This window comes from Lissotriton vulgaris, chromosome 10 (genome assembly GCF_964263255.1).
Source record: "Lissotriton vulgaris chromosome 10, aLisVul1.2, whole genome shotgun sequence".
NCBI classification, from domain to species: Eukaryota; Metazoa; Chordata; class Amphibia; order Caudata; family Salamandridae; genus Lissotriton; species Lissotriton vulgaris.
The window spans coordinates 467,101,102-467,122,883 of NC_141698.1; the positions used below are offsets into that span (position 1 = coordinate 467,101,102).

General features: G+C 45.8%; 1 protein-coding gene across 1 annotated transcript in view; it reads left to right on the forward strand.

The window, feature by feature from the left end:
* Positions 1-21,782, forward strand: part of UBN1 (ubinuclein 1) — a 753,548-nt gene that overhangs the window by 505,296 nt on the left and 226,470 nt on the right. Inside the window, exon 8 of the mRNA XM_086941332.1 lies at positions 6,379-6,449. Coding sequence (XP_086797458.1) covers positions 6,379-6,449 — 71 coding nt within the window. The remainder of the gene's footprint in view (positions 1-6,378; positions 6,450-21,782) is intronic.

The following is a 21,782-nucleotide window of genomic DNA, read 5'->3' on the forward strand; positions in this document are numbered from 1 at the left end:
GAAAAAACTCAGAGCTGGCTGGCCAAAAACCATCTAAAACTAAACACCCTCAAAACCGAATTCCTCCTAATCACCCCTCCCTCCCAAGTAACCAATATCCAAGATTGGCTGAAACATCTAACAGCACTCAACTGCCAACCTCTTATTATCAACACAGAAAAATCGCTGGGAGTAACTCTGGACAGAAATCTAAATATGCAGAAACACATCAGCGCCACAACAAAAGGAGCATTCTTTCAGATGAATACCTTGAGAAAACTATAACCCTTCCTGCCCGCAAAGGACTTCAAACTGGCAGATCAAGCACTAGTTTTCCCAAGAGTGGAATATGGGAGTGTCTCTTTGCGGTCTTCCCAGATCCTCGACCGCCCCTCTGAGAGCTTCAATCAATGCAGCAGCTAGACTTATTACTGGCTCCAAAAGAAACCCTCTCATCTCCCCGGACCTCTGAACCCTGAACTGGCTACCTTTTGAAGCCAGAATTCAACTAAAATCAACTGTCTGACACATAACGCCATACATCACAACACTCCAAGCTATCTGGCACAGAAACTGGTGCGTTCATGTGGTAACAGATCCTCCAGAAGTGCTAGTAACCTTTTACTGAAACCACAAAGATTCAACAAGAAGAAAACATACAACTGAGAATTCTCGGGGATGGCGCCCAGGATTTGGAATGCACTACCCTCAGCAACTAGACGGAATCCCTCTACTGCATCTTTCAAAAAAGAAGTGAAATTGTTTTCATGTTCAAATTCACATTAGCCAAGTTTATAGGTGTATATTCGATTTTTGATTTATATGGAACATTTCTTTTCTTCACTATATGCCTGTTTCCTATATTTACCTTGTAAAGCGCTCTGATACACGCAAGGGTCTTGTTCACGCTATTTAAAACCTTCAAAATAAAATAAATAATAAATAAAAATAAGAATGAGATAAAAACTAGTACTAGGAAACAACACTTAAACACACCAGTGGAACAATACCAGTACTTAGTTTCCTACTCCCTGGGTATTAGCAACAGATGAAAAAGAGAAAAAAAAAACGTTACTCACTAGAAAGCAAGGCTTTTTAAATGACAATCCAAGTGACCAGTAAAAAGCCAGTGAGTGGGTTCTAAACCCATACAGTGAATACATCATGTTGCGAAGATAGTGCATGCATACTGCCTAGGCTTGACCTGAAAAGGGTAGTGTTCTAGTCCATATTGTTTCTTATTTAGGTATAATATGTTTCTTGATTAGGCACATTCATGGTGCCATTCAGTAGTTAGCAATTCAGAAGAAATACCCATGTACCCCTTGATTAAGATCTAAGGCCACAGACATAATTTTCTCTTTATGATGATAGACAATATGTTCTTTGTATTTAACTCTGACTTCTTACCTTTTCCATTTTCTTTAGAACTGTGTATTGTTTTTAAATGAACAAAGCATTTTTGTGTTCTCCAGTATTACATCTTGCATAGATTCACATGCTTGTATCTTCCCTGTCGTCATGGTGGGAGTCTCACGGTAACAGAATGACCAAAGCAGTATCATAGAGAAGAAAACTGCATAGAAAAACCCCATAGGGACTGTAGTATTTGGTTACCAGACCATCTCATTGTTTGGTCCAAAAGTCAGCCAATCAGCATTGCTGCCCTGACACTCCCCAGCAGAAGCTTCCTGCCTCAGATTTCCAACCGCCTTCGTGTGAGAAAAGAGTCTCCCTGAGCTCTGCTCAGTTTACTGTTCCTGAGTGAACTATTGACCTTTTACTTCTACTGTCTTGTCTACTGGATTAAGGAATTGTGTATACCTATTTTCTTCATTATGGCTGAAAGCTCTAAAAAGAGGCTGTTCAGGCCTTGCAGATCCTGTGGGAAGGCCAGGCTTTACTCTGAAGATCCACACAAGGACTGCCTATACTGTCTCCACCCTAAGCATGTTGCTAAGGATTGTAAATATTGTAGAACCTTTTCTGTCAAAACTCTTAGAGACAGAGAGGCTCGATTGCAGTTATGGCTTCAGAAGAAGAAGGCCACATCAGACACAGATTCTGGGGGTGGAATCTTCAAAAATGACACCTAAAAAGAGAAAGGCCTCTTTTCCTGAGGAGAAAGTGGAGCCTAAGAAATCTAAATCTAAAGAGAAAGCAGCGTCCTCTCTCCCTATTACTCCTTTGAAGAAGCTTTCAGGTCTGAAAGGGACAGGGTCTGCTCCGTCGACCAGTTCCCTAGCTTCTACTTCAAAATCTGTGGAAAAATCTTCAGCTCCGTCGACGACTTCACCGCCGACGACGACTGTTTCGACGACGACGGCTTCGTCGACGATAGGATCTAAAGCAACGTCGACAACGTCGACGACAACAACGTCGACAAGTATGATTATCCCGTCGACGAAGAGACCGTCGACGACGACGACATCGTCGACGAAAGACTCGACGACGAGGATGTCGACGGGGGCCTCGTCGACGGTGGTCCTGTCGACGACGGCTGTGGTGACGACGGCTCCGTCGACGGTGACCGCGTCGTCGACGACACCGTCGACGAAAATCATACTTTCAGCGGCAAAGGCTTTTAAATCGCCACAGTCGAAGACTATGATTTCTATCCGGTCATTTCAGTCGTCCAGGGGATCAGCGACTATCTGCAAATCTGCGGAATTCAAACCTTGGACGCAGATTTCACCTCTACCCCCATCTTCTTTATTGGAACAAGACTCAGATGGAGTGGAGTCCTCAGGTGCTGCCTACAGACCTTCACAGCTCAAAATAAAGAGCCAGGACACAGACGAAGAGGAGGTATTTTCCTTCAAGGACAGGGCTCAGTCTTCTAGATATGAGTCTTTCCAGGAAACATGTGATTATAATGAGGAAGAAGAGCAACAGGAGGAATCACGAGAGGAAGAGCGACAGGAGACAGTTTCCATTCCTGTGTCTCTCGTATCTGACCTCAGGTTCATGATAAATGACTACTACCGTCGTTTTCCTGAGGCAAACGCCCCTCAATCATCTACTCCGGTGGCTTCCTCACAACCTCCAAGGACACAATCTACCTCTCAAGAGCAGGGGGTGAGATCACCGCCAGTGATTACAAAAAGGGATGACCTTACGGAATCCGACGAGGATGAGCAACCTGAAGAAGGGGAGCTTGTTCATGATGCTTCGGGGCAGGAATGTAATGAATACATCTTGCCATCGGCCCCGTCACCTACCCTGCTGCCATCCACCTCTCCTCCTCAAGACATCGGAGGGTTCCATGACATCATGGAGAAGGCGGCGAAGAGATTTAATTTGGATATGGAAGTTAAAGAAACGGAATGTTTCTTGTATGATTTCAAGGATGATGCCAGGAAATCAACTCGATCTTATTGGATGCCGAGAAGGCGTTTGACCGTGTTGTTTGGGATTTTATGTGGGAGGTGTTGGAGAAAAGAGGTTTTGGAGAAAACTGTAGGAAAGGTATTAAGGCTATGTATACGGATCCAGTCGCCAGAATCACTACTATGGGGCTTCAATCAGAGGAGGTAACGATCAAAAGAGGTACACGCCAGGGCTGTCCCTGCTCACCTATATTGTTCGCCTTATATATAGATCCGCTGATTAGGAAAATTTTGGCCTCAGATAGAATATCCCCTGTTATTTCACATGGTCATACTACTAAGATATTAGCGTATGCGGACGATTTGGCAATTGTTACAAATAAGCCGGATATAGCAATACAGGAACTAAATAATTTGGCTCACCAGTTTGGGACATATTCAGGGTATAAACTCAACACGGATAAAACTATAATAATTTGTACAAAGAATATCCAGAAAAGAGATCAAAGATATGTCGATGCTGCAATTTATTTAGGAGTTAAAATTAATGCAGATGTGGGAAAAATAATCCAGGAAAATTATCTGCCAGTATTGGCGGTGATAGAGAAAGATTTGAGGAGAATCGATGTTCTACATCTATCTTTGATTGGAAGAGTTAATGTTCTCAAAATGACAATGTTTCCGAAACTGCTGTATCTATTCCGTGCTATTCCCTTATTAATTGAAGAAACTCTGATGAAAAAAATGGTAATCAGTCTTCTCACAGTTTCTCTGGCAATATGGTAAAGTAAGAAGATCGCTAGCTAAATTGTCTTTACCCTTAGAGAGAGGAGGGCTAGCAGCCCCTAATCTCAGACTATATCACTGGGTTTGTTTATCGTTGCATAGGAAACAGCTATTATGCTCTAATACTCCTGTATGTCAGCCTGGCTTTTCCAGAATTCCTACAATCTATGAATTAGTAATAGGTGAAAAAGCCAAGGGGATTTTAACACGGGAAGTGAATGTGCAATTTTATAAGAGGAGTAAAAGTAAACTGATGTTAGATGCATGGGGTGTATGGAAACAAATGTTGAAATTTCTTAAGATCCCGAAGATTAATGGCATTTTAGACCTCTGGGATTCAAACCCATTTAAACATCTTGGACAGAATAGGAATAGTGCCCTGTGGAAAAGGCTGGGTATCCAGTATCTGGGTGATGTTATGAGTAAGGAAGAGTTGTTGGGGTTTGAGATTTTGCAACAAAGATTTGGCATCTCAGCGAACCACTGGATGCTGTACAACCAAATAGAACAATCAGTGAAATCCATAAGACCTAGGATTTCTATCCAGGAGATGAATCCGATTGTTCAGTATATAAGGAATGGGGGTAGGAGGATCAAAATGGGTTATGGTCTTTTGTTACAGAGTCTGGAAGATGATGTGGTGCAAGTGGAAAACGCATGGGCTCTTAGAATTGGGGATCCAAATGTAGATGTGGATTATGCATTGGCATTGAACAAGAAAATATTAAGAGCAACCAACTTAAAAACACAACATTATAAAATGATTTTTAATCTATACTACACCCCAGCAAAGCTGTTCCAATGGGGTAAAAGGGATACAGATAGATGCCCAAGATGTGACCAAAGCCCAGCAGATTTGACTCATATGTTTTATTCTTGTCCAAACTTGAAACCTGTTTTAACTGAAATGGAGAAATTTTTATCGGGGCTGCTAGAGGGACAAATCTCTCTATCCCCAACGGTTGTGTTAATCGGCAGGGATGAAAATCTGAAAATTACACATGAAGCGGAAGCTTTTGTCTTTCTGTGTGTTGCAGTGTTAAGGATTTTAATAGCGGCGGCATGGAAAGACTCAGTAGCCCCCTCATTCCAGATCTGGTTGACTAGATTGCTTGGAATTCATAATATCGAGGAATGTTTATATAAATTCAAGGGACAGAAGAAGAAAGTATATGGAAAAAAAATCTGGGCACCTCTCAGTAAGTGGAGGGAAACAAGAGGATGAAATGATCGAACTCTTACCTGTTTGTCAATTACTTTTAGATGGTGACTCGTATTATGTATAGATGAATTGTTTTTAAACCCTTGTGTATTTTGTACTTATTCTCTTATCCAGCTGGTATTTCATTGTTTGTATGAATGTATTTCTTTTTTTGTTGTCTTATTCTAATCCATCTCAATAAAAAATAAAAAAAAGACAATAATTTTGTCATGACACTGAGAATTAAACATCATTATAGTCCATGGAAAGATGTGATCTTCAGAGTGTCTCAGTCACTCCTGTTTTCGTGTTTACCCCACTTTCCTCTGCAGTCTTTCACTCTGTTAGAGACGAAGCCCTTTCTCACTTCATGTTTCTGATTTCCTCCATCTGCATTTATCATGAGTAATTCTCCTTTCTCTTCATCATTGTCTTTTCACTCTCTCCTACTGCACGTACTTGTTTACATCTCCACTTCACCATCCCTCCCTCCCACATATACAACCCACCCACTCACTTGTAAGCACTGCATTTTCATTTTGTTTTGCAATGCCATTATTTCAACAGCTGTGTATACTGCCTTCCCTCTCTTTCCCATAGAATCCCAATTATTATTGGCACACAGGTGACCACTGCTATGTGACCTCTACAGTGAGGATTGGATCAGCATGTAGTCCGCACACCTTTAGCTCTGTCGTGCTCTGTCAAAAACTCACCCACACACTCCGAGACAACTTAGTTCACAGTGTGTACCATACAAGAGTCATGTGTTTCAGTAAAAAAAAATAGAAACACAACATCTGTAAAAAGCTAATGCTCTTAAGCAGTGCATGCCAAGTAAAACATATGAACTATAAATAGGGACTGCACCACTGACATGGACATGGACTACCTATCAGCGGCTCAGTCCTTGTTGAGAAATCGATCATTGACTTTGTTAAGGACATAAATTATTTCTTTGACAGAGCACTCTTTAGTAAATAATTCATTTAAAATGTACTGTCATTCTGCTGAAAATCTTATGTTTCCATCCTTTTAAAGAATTTGAAACGGTAACACTCCCTTCCTTTTGTTGTGACACAGGCCGCTAGAGATGCAGACGGAGACCCGAAGCACAAGTTCTTCACAAAGGAAATAAATGCCATCCTGCTTGAGTGAGTAGCTCATAGAGGAAGAAACCTTATTTATTTATTTTTATTTATAAAGTTTCATATAGCGTGAACAAGATCCCGAGGGATAACAGAGCGCTTTACAATCTGAATGGGAATAATAACATCAATGCAGGTGAGAGTATCCCTCCTAGGGTAAGAATTTGTTCATAAGGAATCATTTAGCTTCCAAATTGAAAGCCTTCTTTGAAGAGATTCTGCGTACTTCCGGTGGAAGGGAGTTCCCAATCTTTGGTGCAGCGCCGTAGAAGGCTCGGTGACAAGTTCTTTTCTTGTTCAGGATAAGTGGTTTCAGGAGAAAGGTAGTGGCACTTCTTGAGGCTCTAGAACCACAGGATAGTTCAAGTTTTTGCGCAAGGTATCTGGGAGTGTTGAAGTGAAGGGCTTTGTGAGCCAGAACTGTAATTTTTAACTGGATTCAAGCTTCGTAGGGTAGCTAATTAAGAGATTTTAGGAATGGGGATATATGTTCATATCTTTTGGTGCCTGTGACCAGTCTAGCCGCTGCTTTCAGAGTTGACCTTAGTGGTGCCAGGGCGTATTTGGGAAGGCCACTGAGAGTAGGGCAGCCGTAGTCAAGCCTCGACAAGACAAGGGCTTGGACTACCTGCTTGAAATCCATTAGTGGAAGGAAAGGTTTGATATTTCTGAGTGACCTCAACACATGGTTTGCTCCCTTACATACATTACTGATATGTTTTTTCATATTCAGGTGCTTGTCCATGGTGACTCCGAGGGATTTTGCTGAGTCAATGATGAGAGGAGTCCAATTGAAAACAGCGAGGTGACTCAGTCATAGGTCTATCTTGGGGATGTGGTTCGCAGGGGAGATGAGCAGGAATTCAGTTTTGGAAGTGTTAAGCAGGAAATGGTTCTCGGTTAACTAGTTTTGAGTAGATGTTAGAGTAGTGTTTAGGGAGATTATGTTATCCAAGGATGAGATTTTCAAATAGAGTTGCGTGTCATCCGCATACATGTGGAAGAGAATGTTCATAAAGTTTAATGAGTTAGTGAGAGGTTCCAGGAAAAGGTTGAATAGGATGGGAGATAGGGCAAATCCTTGAGGGACCCCCATGAGAATGGGAGAGGGCTGGGAGATGGAGTTGTTTGTCTTGACTCTTTGTGATCTGTGATGATGGTAAGACGAGAACCATTGTAACACCTGATCAGCAAAACCCATTCTATTTTGCAGGATGGATAGAAGGTTGTCATGATTAACCGTATCAAAAGCGGAGGAAAGGTCAAGGAGAATCAGAAGGCAGGATTTGTTTTTGTCAAGCATTTTTAAAATGTCAACCATAATGTGGGTGAGAGCCGACTCAGTGCTGTGTCCCTTCCTGAAACCAGATTGATGTTGGTCTAGCAGTTGATAGTTCTCTATGTGATTGCAAAGTTGAGATTTAACACATTTTTCTAGATGTTTCGCAAGAGTGGGGATGTTGGAAATGGGGCGGAAATTATTGAGATCAGTTTTGTCAGCGTTAGTTTTTTTTTTTAAATCAGTGAAACCTAAGCTGCTTTTTGGCAACTGGGGATCGTGCCTTGTGAGAGAGAAGCATTTACTATCCTTGTCCAGGTGGGGATGAGTGCATTCTTTATTTCTTTGAAGATAGCCGGGGGCAACGGGTCGCTGAAGTGGTTGGAGGGGTTGATATTCTGAAGAATCTTGTGGATGTCATTTTCACTAAAAGGGGTAAAGGTTCCCCACAACGCCTTGTTCTTAGTGTTCATGGTGGTCAGTTTGTCCTTATCAAAGGGGTCAAGGGGAGAGGCAGCACCTGAGGGAGGCAAAAGAACCTTCTTAAAGGCGAGGTCAGCAGAGATGAGTCTTGATTTCTCCAAGAAGAAAGTGGGAAGATCATCGCATGAGGGTGGGCAGCCACCAAGTTCAGAGTGGTTTGGACCAACGACTGATTGCTGTTTGAACAATTCAAACAACTTCTTGGGGCAATTTGCCGCTTGATTCAGTTGGTGTCTGAAGTAGTCAGCCTTGGCACTCCTGATTTGTTTATTGTGGAGGCTCCTGGCTTCTCTAAGGAGTTTTTGTTGGTCCGCGGAAGGATTGGATCGGCAGGACCGTTCCGCTGCCCTGAGGTTGCGTCGTTCTGTGTGTAAGTTGTCACTATACCAGGGTTTGGATATTTTAGTTGAGGCATTTTTGTGTTTGAGAGGACCAATGTCCTCCATGATGCAGGACATCATGGAAATTGTCGAATTGTAGGCGTTAGTGAAAGATTGCACCTCAACCAGATCAGCTTTAGCGAAAGGGCAGACTTACATTGGGCAGCTAGTTTGTTAGAATTAATTGATCTGAGGTCCCTTTTGCATATCTTCGATTTCAAAGGTTGAGCCCTCTTCATCAATACGTCCCTGTTAATGTAAAAGAGATTACTATGATGGTTGGACTAGTCACAGGGGGTAATGGAATCTAGGGTGATGGTGTGCTCTTTAGAGATGATGAGGGTCTAGAGTTTCTTCTTTAGTGTGAGTTGGTTGGTCGCAGTGCTGAGTCAGATCCTGATTAATTAATAATGATTTCAAGCAGGATACAGCTGAGTCATTGGGGTTGGACCAGTGAAGGTTGAAATCACCAAGAAAGATTTGGGCAATCCGCTGAGTCGACATTAGTAGTGATGATTTCCATTAGATGCTCAATGAAGGGGAGATTGTCACCCCGGGGGGTGATAAAAGGTATGAAGTTTGCAAACCAGTAGGTTCATACTAGAGATACTAAGACACAGGTATTCAATGGAGGAAGGCGCAGAGGACTCCAAGAGAGAAATCGAGAGTGTGTTCCTGTGGATACCGGCTAGGCCACCGCCCAACTTCAGTGCTCTGTCGAGCCTAATTATGTCATGAGTGGGAGGAACTAGGAGGTCTAAGATAGGGGTGGATGCAGGATTTAACCAGGTTTCGGTGAGGATGATAATGTCTACCTCATTGTGTTGGATGAGGTCGAAGATATCGGAGTCGTGTTTACTGGCTGATCTACAATTAGTAGTACACATTTAAGTCATAGTGGATAAGGGGGGGAAGGAGTCTGGGAGATGTTCACACTGGTGAGGTTGTCTGAGTCGTTGCCTCTAAGATTGCGAGGAGGTTCTCTGTTTGGGTTGGAAAGGATTGAATGTATTTGACTCGGCTGGAGCATGTTCGATTTGGAACCAGAAGAATTAGAAATGTGACTGTCCAGACGATCAGTGGACGCCGGGGGTGCCCCAGATCCTATGGGGCTGGCGGAAGCATTGGGTAGGGGTAAGGATTTCAAAAAGGCGGGGGCTGGCGACTGATCCGTGTGGTCGCAGTCCCTGGTGGACGATCTGGGCCAATTCAAAGATGTGAAGAGAGAACTAATCATTGGGAAAAAGTCATTTGAGTGGGATTTCAGGTCGTGTAGCTCAGAAGTGAGAAGGAGCAACTGACTAGAAATCTTGTCAAGGCGCTCAGCCAGGTCTGAATGTTGGTCTAGGGGTGGGGGGTGTGAGGGAGAAAAGATCGGTGATGGGGGGCATGGGTGTAAATCAGTTGAAGCCTGTGTGGGGACTCGTTGGTCAGAATGTGGCATAGTCTGTGGTAAGGTAATATGGATGGGGGAAGGGGCCTCATCAAGTAATCGAGGAAACTGTATGACTTTAGGGAACCTCTCCGATTGAGCGAAACCCAGTGACGAACTGACAGACAGTGATGAGATTGATCCCATAAATCCGTCTGCCACCTGAGAGGGAGCTCTGGTGGGATTCCATATTTCCCCCGGGGACAAGGCGGTGCTAGGATCGTCTACAACTGATGAGGGGTTAGGGTAGAGTGGGGTACTCGCAACTGTTAAGGGGGGAGTACTAGTTAAGACCAACAGAGAAGTAGAGGTTGAGTAGGAGTCAGAGGGGTTGCCATACACAGCATTTGTAAGAGTGGGGTAAGTTTGCTAGGTTGCTATTAGAAGCTTTGATTAGGATGATACCATTATTGTAGAGGGTGATAGTGGTGGAGGCTTTGAGGGAGGACGAGAGAGATGTTGTTTGCCGAAGTTATGGACTGTTACAGGTGGGCGGGCTAGGGGGGGCGTGGTCTGTGGAGCACTAAGAAGGTGAGGGTAAGGATTTACAGCACAAAACCAATGTCTCTCTGTAACCCTTGGCTGCTCAAGCAACGCAGTTTTAATCAAAGGAACATCGAATTGTTTCATTTGTAATGAAGCGTTCTCTTTTCTAATACCTGTTCATTTACCTAAAAATAACTGCTGTGGTACCGCTGTTGCTGTATGTCTAGGGCTCTAAACTTTGTAGTGGAGCTGCTGTTACTCGTCGGGAGGTTGGCAATTAAGCAGACCCTTGCAGGGTTTACTTGTGACCGGAAGTTTAAACCATTAAACCTCAGAGGCATCCTACTAAGTTGTCATTATGAGTTTCCCCTGAAACCAGAAGGACGCTGTGCCTGAACTGAAAAGATGAAGATCGTTGTGTCTGTTTCACAAAGTAGTTAATCTTACATTTATCAGGAAATCCATAGTAATCTGGGAGTTTCTTTGGCTTGCCAGAAGCACAGATCACACGTTTTCTCTGTTATATGATCCCCAGTCCTATTTCTATTGTTCCATGTCCTGACGTCCTTCTATGTAGTTCGGGACTCTGTCATCACACTGTCCCTCCTATTCTGAGTTCTTCAAAAGAGCTCTTAAGGGAATGCAGAGCTTGTCCAACCTTAGATATTAACAAGGTATACAAATTAGTAAGCTAAAAGGCGGAATCCTATCCATATCAAAGGTGGAATTATGGATTACATGATTGCATCTATTCACCAAATCAAGAGCAGATCCAGAATGGCCTGGGATAGGCTCATTCCTCAGACATTAGAAAATGAGTGGAATTTCTTGTAGTGGCTGAAGGCTAGGAAACCCCATGATGCTTCAAGCCTGTTAGGTAAGTACGTAATGCGGCTTTTCCGGTGCTGTATTTGGCGCCTCTGTTTAAACCAGTCTCTTCAGTTATGCAGGTATGTATAAGACTTTCACAGTCTTCTTCATGAAAACCCCTTTTATACACTGTTATGTTTGTTTTTAGGGCTCGCCTGCTGTGCGCAAGCGCACAGCTGGAAGCTCTATAGGGGCTTATCCAGTGTTTAACCACCACTGGCGATTCCACTGGCGATTCCTTTGAGTGCATGTGCTTTTTAGGTCATTGCGCAAGCGCAAGCCCTAAAAAGCGCGTGCACAATGCCACCAGCCATCTGCCTGCCTGCCTAGCATTACCACATCAAAGGCAGCCGTCCCAGGTAATTTGTCACCTCCTAATTATTCACTGTCTGCCGGCAGTATTTTCAGTTTTGTCTCCTAATCTTCCCGCCCCTTGCTGCAACAACTGTTTATGCTCTGCTTGAAAAGAAACATGGAATGCATGCTGTATCCTTTTCTGTAAAGATAAATGCCGCTCTGTCAGTAAAACCATTTTTTGAGTGAATCAGTGTGCCGTCTTTTGGGAACACATCTCCCCCAAAAATGTGCCTCAATAACTTAGGACTACGAATTCCATGCTTCTTAAGAGGACTTTTCGGAGTTTTGGTTTAAGTACTGAGTGCACTGTGTAGTAGCTAGCTAAGGCGCAGTTATGTTGCCATGTGCTGTTGCCGTGCCCAGACAACATTCATATATATTTTCTTTCCTTTCTGCACACATTGTTGCGATTTATTTTGCCCTGCTACTTATCATTTTCTAAGCAGACCTTTAAAATTCGTCATTCCTTAAAATATAGTGTAGCTTCGGTATTAATTAAACACCGACAGGTTTAACAAAACCTTCTCCCAATGCAGATGTTAACAAACAAACCTCCCTCATTTACGGTTCGTACTCTTTTCTTTTCTGTGATTTAGTTTTCCTTCCAAAATAACGTCCTACATATTTTTCTGCATGTATCTGTTGGAACAGTAGCAAGCACTTGTCATAATTTATCCAGCATCGTTAAAGGATAGATTTTTTTTGTTTTGAGAGTTGTAATTTTCGTTAAGGCTCCCACCACACAGCTTCACCTACACAGCTCCACCAAGGCACCCACCACACAGCTCCACCAAGGCACCCACCACACAGCTCCACTGATGCACCCACCACACAGCTCCACCGACACAGCTCCACCGATGCACCCACCACCTAACTCCACCTACACAGCTCCACCGATGCACCCACCACACAGCTCCACCGATGCACCCACCACACAGCTCCACCGAGGCACCCACCACACAGCTCCACCGAGGCACCCACCACACAGCTCCACCGAGGCACCCACCACACAGCTCCACAGATGCACCCACCACACAGCTCCACCGATGCACCCACCTCACAGCTCCACCGATGCACCCACCACACAGCTCCACCGATGCACCCCCCACACACCTCCACCGATGCACCCACCACACACCTCCACCGATGCACCCACCACACACCTCCACTGATGCACCCACCACACATGCCCCCACTACACATGCCCCAACCACACAGCTCCACAGATGCCCCCACGACACAGCTCCACCGATGCACCCACCACAAAGCTCCACCGATGCACCCACCACACAGCTCCACCGATGCACACAGCTCCACCGATGCACCCACCACACAGCTCCACCGATGCACCCACCACACAGCTCCACCTATACAGCTCCACCGATGCACCCACCACACAGCTCCACTGATGCACCCACCACACAGCTCCACCGACACAGCTCCAGCGATGCAGCCACCACACAGCTCCACCGACACAGCTCCACCGATGCACCCACCATACAGCTCCACCGTTGCACCCACCATACAGCTCCACCGTTGCACCCACCATACAGCTCCACCGTTGCACCCACCATACAGCTCCACCGATGCACCCACCACACAGCTCCGCCGAGGCAACCACCACACAGCTCCGCCGAGGCACCCACCACACAGCTCTGCCGAGGCACCCAACACACAGCTTCACCGAGGCACCCACCACACAGCTCCGCCGATGCACCCACCACACAGCTCCGCCGATTCACCCACCACACAGCTCCACCGATGCACCCACCACACAGCTCCACCGATGCACCAGCCACACCGCTCCACCGATGCACCCACCTCCACAGATGCACCCACCACCCAGCTCCACAGATGCACCCACCACCCAGCTCCATCGATGCTCCAACTAAGCTCCACCAATGCACCCACCACACAGCTCCACCAATGCATCCACTAAGCTTCACCGATGCACCCACCACACAGCTCCACCGATGCACCCACCACACAGCTCCACCGATGCACCCACCACACAGCTCCACCGATGCATCCACCACACAGCTCCACCGATGCATCCACCACACAGCTCCACCGATGCATCCACCACACAGCTCCACCGATGCATCCACCACACAGCTCCACCGATGCACCCACCACCCAATTCCACCGATGCACCCACCACACAGCTCCACCGACACAGCTCCACCGACGCACCCACCACACAGCTCCACCTACACAGCTCCACCGATGCACCCACCACACAGCTCCACTGATGCACCCACCACACAGCTCCGCTGATGCACCCACCACACAGCTCCACCGACACAGCTCCACCGATGCACCCACCACCCAACTCCACCGATGCACCCACCACACAGCTCCACCGACACAGCTCCACCGACGCACCCACCACACAGCTCCACCGACACAGCTCCACCGATGCACCCACCACACAGCTCCACCGATGCACCCACCACACAGCTCCACCGATGCACCCACCACACAGCTCCACCTACACAGCTGCAGCGATGCACCCATCACACAGCTCCAGCGATGCAGACACCACACAGCTCCACCGACAGAGCTCCACCAATGCACCCACCACACAGCTCCACCGATGCACCCACCACACAGCTCCACCGATGCACCCACCACACAGCTCCACCGATGCACCCACCACACAGCTCCACCGATGCACCCACCACACAGCTCCACCGACACAGCTCCACCGACGCACCCACCACACAGCTCCACCTACACAGCTCCACCGATGCACCCACCACACAGCTCCACTGATGCACCCACCACACAGCTCCACCGACACAGCTCCACCGATGCACCCACCACACAGCTCCACCGATGCACCCACCACACAGCTCCACCTACACAGCTGCAGCGATGCACCCACCACACAGCTCCACTGATGCACCCACCACACAGCTCCACTGACACAGCTCCACCGATGCACCCACCACACAGCTCCACCGATGCAGCCACCACACAGCTCCACAGATGCAGCCACCACACAGCTCCACCGATGCAGCCACCACACAGCTCCACCGATGCAGCCACCACACAGCTCCACCGATGCAGCCACCACACAGCTCCTCCGACACAGCTCCACCGATGCACCCACCACCCAACTCCACCGATGCACCCACCACACAGCTCCACCGACACAGCTCCACCGATGCACCCACCACACAGCATCACCTACACAGCTCCACCGAGGCACCCACCACACAGCTCCACTGATGCACCCACCACACAGCTCCACCACCCAACTCCACCGATGCACCCACCACACAGCTCCACCGACACAGCTCCACCGATGCACCCACCACACAGATCTACCTGCACAGCTCCACTGATGCATCCACCACACAGCTCCACCGATGCAACCACCACACAGCTCCACCGATGCAACCACCACACAGCTCCACCGATGCAACCACCACACAGCTCCACCGATGCAACCACCACACAGCTCCACGAGGCACCCACCACACAGCTCCACTGAGGCACCCACCACACAGCTCTACAGAGGCACCCACTACACAGCTCCACAGATGCACCCACCACACAGCTCCACAGCTGCACCCACCACACAGCTCCACCGATGCACCCACCACACAGCTCCACAGATGCACCCACCACACAGCTCCACCGATGCACCCACCACACAGCTCCACCGATGCACCCACCACACAGCCCCACCGATGCACCCACCACACAGCTCCACCGATGCACCCACCACACACCTCCACCGATGCACCCACCAGACAGCTCCACCAGTGCACCCACCACACAGCTCCACTGATGCACCCACCACACAGCTCCACCGATGCACCCACCACACAGCTCCACCGATGCACCCACCACACAGCTCCACCGATGCACCCACCACACAGCTCCACCGATGCACCCACCACACAGCTCCACCGATGCACCCTCCACACAGCTCAACCTACACAGCTCCACCGATGCACCCACCACACAGCTCCACCGATGCACCCACCATACAGCTCCAACTACACAGCTCCACCGATGCACCCACCACACAGCTCCACCGATGCACCCACCACACAGCTCCACCTACACAGCTCCAGGGATGCACCCACCACACAGCTCCACCTACACAGCTCCACCGATGCACCCACCACACAGCTCCACCTACACAGCTCCAGCGATGCACCCACCACACAGCTCCACCTACACAGCTCCAGCGATGCACCCACCACACAGCTCCACCTACACAGCTCCAGCGATGCACCCACCACACAGCTCCACCTACACAGCTCCACCGATGCACCCTCCACCCAACTCCACCGATGCACCCTCCACCCAACTCCACCGATGCACCCACCACACAGCTCCACCGACACAGCTCCACCGATGCACCCACCACACAGCTCCACCTACACAGCTCCACCTACACAGCTCCACCGATGCACCCACCACACAGCTCCACTGATGCACCCACCAAACAGCTCCACCGACACAGCTCCACCTACACAGCTCCAGCGATGCACCCATCACACAGCTCCAGCGATGCAGCCACCACACAGCTCCACCGACACAGCTCCACCGATGCACCCACCACACAGCTCCGCCGAGGCACCCACCACACAGCTCCGCCGAGGCACCCACCACACAGCTCCGCCGAGGCACCCACCACACAGCTCCGCCGAGGCAACCACCACACAGCTCCGCCGAGGCACCCACCACACAGCTCTGCCGATGCTCCACCAATGCACCCACCACACAGCTCCACCAATGCACCTACCACACAGCTCCGCCGTGGCACCCACCACACAGCTCCGCCGTGGCACCCACCACACAGCTCCGCCGTGGCACCCACCATACAGCTCCACCGATGCTCCAACTAAGCTCCACCAATGCACCCACCAAACAGCTACACCGATGCACACACCACTCAGCGCAACCACAGCATCACTGGTTCAAATATGTTCTTTCAATTTTTCAAGCTTTCACGCTTTATTACAAATCACAAAAAGATGTTAATATTTCACTTCTGTTCTTGGATTTTCGTCACAATAAAAAACACTGAACATAATCTTTACAAAAGTTATTTACAAAAGTTTAAGCTATTGCCATTGCAAATTAAATAAATAATTAAGTATTAATTATTTAAACAAATTAAAAGCCATTGTTATTTGTAATATCAATACATCTAAGTCACGTAAATACAAAACATGTTGTATTGCAAATGCTATAGGTGTCACATTTGCGAAAGTTATAACTATTGGCATTGTAAATGATAAAGCTATTAATTTAGCTATTTAAAAAAAAACACATAAATAAAAATAATTCATTTATAACACCAATAGCTCAAACTTTCCTAATGTGAGCCCTATTGCATTTCCAATGCTTGTTTAATTGAGACGTTTAGTTCAAAATAAAAAGTTAAAAATAGTGGTACATTTTGTATCAATAAAATTGTTTAAAAAAATAGTGGTACAGCCACGGTGTAGATACAAATGCTACATGGAACTGAATCCCATTTTCTGGTCTTAACATGTTAAAAGCATCAATTTCCATAAACTTTGATGCAATAATTTTGCTGCCAAACAATGTTCCCCAGGCACGGCATAAAGCATCTCCTGCTATCATTTGTAATCTGCGGACATCAAAATGATTTTTAGTGTTTAAACCTGTCAAGAAAATTGAAAACATTTTTTAATGATTTACTTGTCCAATGTGAGAGAATTTCGGAAGTAGAGTTCTAATAACCCTGTAGCAAAGGGCAAGCAGCAAATTAATAGGTATGTTCCTCCATGGTGATGACACATCAAGGTTACCCAGGATGAGTACGTTGTTTAGCCCTTTGAGCTATTTTAGCAGTGGTACAATTACATTCAAATATAGTTTTATGATGCTGGGCATTATAGTTATTGGATGTCTTGCTCTTATGCAGCATTATCTACGAATCATTGACAACCTGTGACTTAGTAAAATTCTGAAACAAGGTAAACAGATGCTCCCATACATAAAGCAATCGGGATGGCGTTTGCTGTCAAGTCTGTGCAATTATCAGAATGAAAAAGTCTGTTTTGGAGATATTTATAACATTGTAAATAGGGTAACTTGTATTCACAGGAAGTTTGATTAAAAAACTTGAATGCGTCATCACCATAGAACTCAAAGGGACACATTAAGGTAGACCTAGCACAACCCATGATATATGCAAATCAAAGAAGTTCTCATCTTTGTGGCCTGTATGGTAAACTATAACAGAAAAGTTTCAACATTTCCCTCCCTATGGTCAATGAAGTTAGAAAAATCTTGAAAAGAATTTGCTCAGAAACAGCTTATCAGCAATTTTCAGTGTGTGGCACATTCGTTGAAGAAGAGAAAACATCAAGCAAGGCAAAACCTTCATTGAAAGTCTGACAAAGTAGAATCAGTCCTCTAACCCATTGCTGCCCAATAGTGTAATCCCATATGCGGTAGAGCGGTAGAGCCTAACTACATTTTTTGTTTCCACCCCCCTTCGGGGCCCTATCACAGGCAACAAAAGTTCACTACTTCTCTTCGTCAGACCTTATGGTGTACTGCGATTCAGAACGATAGGAAGGTCCTTATATACAGGTTCTTCACCCAAGAGGGACAATATTCTGTGATGTTGCAAGAACACACAGTATTGTGGGAACTTGAGTTAGATGGCTTCTTTGTTAGTTTGTTGTGGGTGAGCCACTCCAATGGATATATGAAGTTGAGAAAGTTCTTCTTGTACGCCGCGAGGTGTCCTTTCGTTTTGAGTGGCAAGGAGGTGTACTGCTCCTGTAGAATGTTGTGCACTACTATGGTTGTTGGTGAAGGCAGCAGCCATTGCACCTTGATTGCTGACTATATGGCTGCCAGATGTCTGGCACCAAGATGAAGGAAATAGAGCACAATGTAGAAACACAAATGACAATTAGTGCTAGGTTCCTACTATGCCGGTATCTCACTTTGTGTCTGTCTGTGCACCTTATATGCCTGTGCCGAACTGTGTGTCCCTAATGCTCTCAGACTCCTTTCTAGGACTTGGTCTTTGTTGTGAGGCCCTGACACACATAGAAAAATCTGTACTGTCAAAGTAACAGTGCATCACTTTTTTCTCTCTTGAACCACAACAACTGGTTCGTGGTTCCTGGGAACAGTCGACCTTAGGGCATTGTGCAACCATGTGGTACCTTTAGCTAGACTGAACACGAGCCTGCAGCTCTCCACTGCTATCAACAAAGATGTTGGCAATTTTCACTCAACGGTTAGATTTTATTTTAACTGGAGCTCTTAATGCTGCTGAATGGATGTCATTTTCGAGCTTGTATACCTCACTTCCAAGGGCTTACTCATCAGGCACATAATTCGAACACTTCACTTCAAAAGTTTCATATCAGTCCTGCTGAAGACAAGCCTGTTCTTCTGAGCCTTAACTCCTTTCTTCATTTTCTGAAGGTGATATTTTCAGGCGTGAAGCATATACAACTCAAATGCTCTGCTTCAACAAGACACTATGGCCTCTCGCTCATAAACAACATTTACTTGTTGTGTCTTATCTGAAGAGGATTAAGAATGCGGAAACAAATGCACCAGGTAAAGTGCAATATGATCCACTAGTGGCACAGCATTGAGAGTAATTTAAACTGAATTCTTCAATATTGGTTTCTCTATGACATTCATAAGAGGTAGAGAATAGATGCGAAATTTGGGACTACAGCGTATTTTTTAAAACATCTTTTCAAATGTTACAAAAGCATAATTAGAAAACAAGCCAAACGAAGCAAAATGTTAAACTTTTTTTTCAAACCAATCTTTCAAATTAAACATCCAAGTACATTTGGCTGAAAACACTGCTGATACTTAACATTTTAAAACCAAAACATAAGTAGAGCATAGTGACCAAATGCAAAGACTGTTAACACTAATAAACCCACCAAACCTCTTTATAAATCTTAGAGACTGCCCTATTCCATCCTTGCCAGCATGCAATCAGTTATGCAGTTTCATTTCAGAACACAGGGAAGGTAAGAATCAGGGACACCCAGGTTTTCAACTGTGGATGGATTAGGTCTTGTGAATTCAAAGAGAAGGGGAAGAATGACGATTATAACGTTTCCTTTTTTACCATGGCAATCTCTCTCTGACAGGTATATAGTAGAATAGAAGTGTAAGCTAACCCAACCTTGAAACCTCTGTTGGAGTCTCAGAAGAACCTTTATTTAAATGGACTGCGCAATAAAGCCTGACCAACTATTGTAACTAATCCTGGAGTCCCAATCCAAAGAATAATGCCTCATAAAATTATGGACAGGTTCCCATGTACTAGCTGTGCCTTAGTGACTGCCTTGGACGACCTTCAAATGCGTGCGTACAGGGGACAATCAGCTATATTGATCTTGTTGGACCTGTCCGCCGAATTCGATACGGTCAATCATGAGGTCTTACTGACTAGACTGGCTGGAGTTGGAGTAGAGGGTATGGCACTGAAATGGTTTCAATCCTACCTAGCTAACAGATGACAGGCAGTAGCCATCCCTCTTTATCGATCAGACTTCACAAATATCCAGCAGGGTGTTCCACAAGGGTCCGCGATCAGCCCAATTTTATTTAACATGTATATGAGCCCATTGATGGCTGTCATTAAGTCACATAATGGTAATCTAGTAAACTATGCGGATGACGCTCAACTTATCTTGTCGCTGGAAGGAAACCATTCTATACCATTGTAAGACTTCCATGCGTGTATGCAGGACACCGAACAATGGCTGAAAGACAAGGACTTACAATTTAAACAGCGACAAGACAGAAATTTTACACTGCACAGTTGGGAAAGCCCCTCTTCCACTTTCTTCTAGGTTCTGGCCTATCCCCATGGATGTACCACCAACACCTTTAGAGACGTTGCGTAACCTGGGAGTTAGCTTTGACAATAAGCTAAGTTTAGATACTCATGTGAACAAAATATTTGGGAGTTTTTTTTCCCTGATAAGAATGCTTCGGAAGGGTCTTCCACTGCTACCTACACAGGCTAGAGCACTGGTAGTAGGAGTCTCATCCTAAACCGACTGGATTAATGCAACTCTTTGTTGCTGGAGTCCCCAACATTTTTGATCGGGAGACTACAGAGGATCCAGATAATGGCAGCCAAGTTAGCTCTAATGAAGCCAAGGCGCTCATCAGCCTCTCAGGCTCTTTCAGAGCTTCACTGGCTCCCTGTTCTACAGAGGATACAATTCAAGTCACTCTGTATTGTTTTTAAGGCCCAGCATGGACTTGGGCCTCTACCATTGCAGAACGCATTTGAATGGTATATCCCGTTGCATAATCTTCGCACCTCCTCAGCTAAACTGGCGAAAGTACCCAGATTCAGGAAAATAAGATTGGAAGGAAGGGTTTTCAGGGTCACAGCGGCACGGCTCTGGAATCAACTCCCTAACGATCTCAGACAGATGGAAAATCTGATGCAGTTCAGGAAGAAATTAAAGAACTTCCTCTTCCCTAGAGCATAATTTTTAGTCTTCTAATCCGGAAGGGAATACTATCCTCTTACTGCACTTGGGCTTGGCAAATTATATGTATCTCAGCACCAGGATTCCCGTAGGGTCACAGTGCGTTTTATAAGTCTTGCTAACTATAACAATAACAATATATCTGGTGTGGAGGCATTATTTATCAGATCAGTAGTGACTGTCTTTCCCCCTTGTAGAGTGGGCCCTCTCTTTACCTTTTAAGGCACAAGTGGCCTTCTCTATCTGAAATTCTTTATTTGGTGTTTTACAACCATAAAAAAAAACTTAAAATATATTACAATATAAATTAATAACAAATTTTATGATAAAATACATCATTATATCTGGATATGTGCAAAATAGATTCCTACTCATTATTAACCATGTTCACGGTTGAATGTATCATTAAGTCTAGATCTGTACAGGGTTTTCCAACTCATTAGTAAACATATTCACAGGTTCAATGTCTGCTTTTTTTTAAGAGTGTGCCAATCAAGGTTAGTAACTTTACACCACGACAAATTAAAATGGTTGATGATCCGCCCGCCCAGCGGG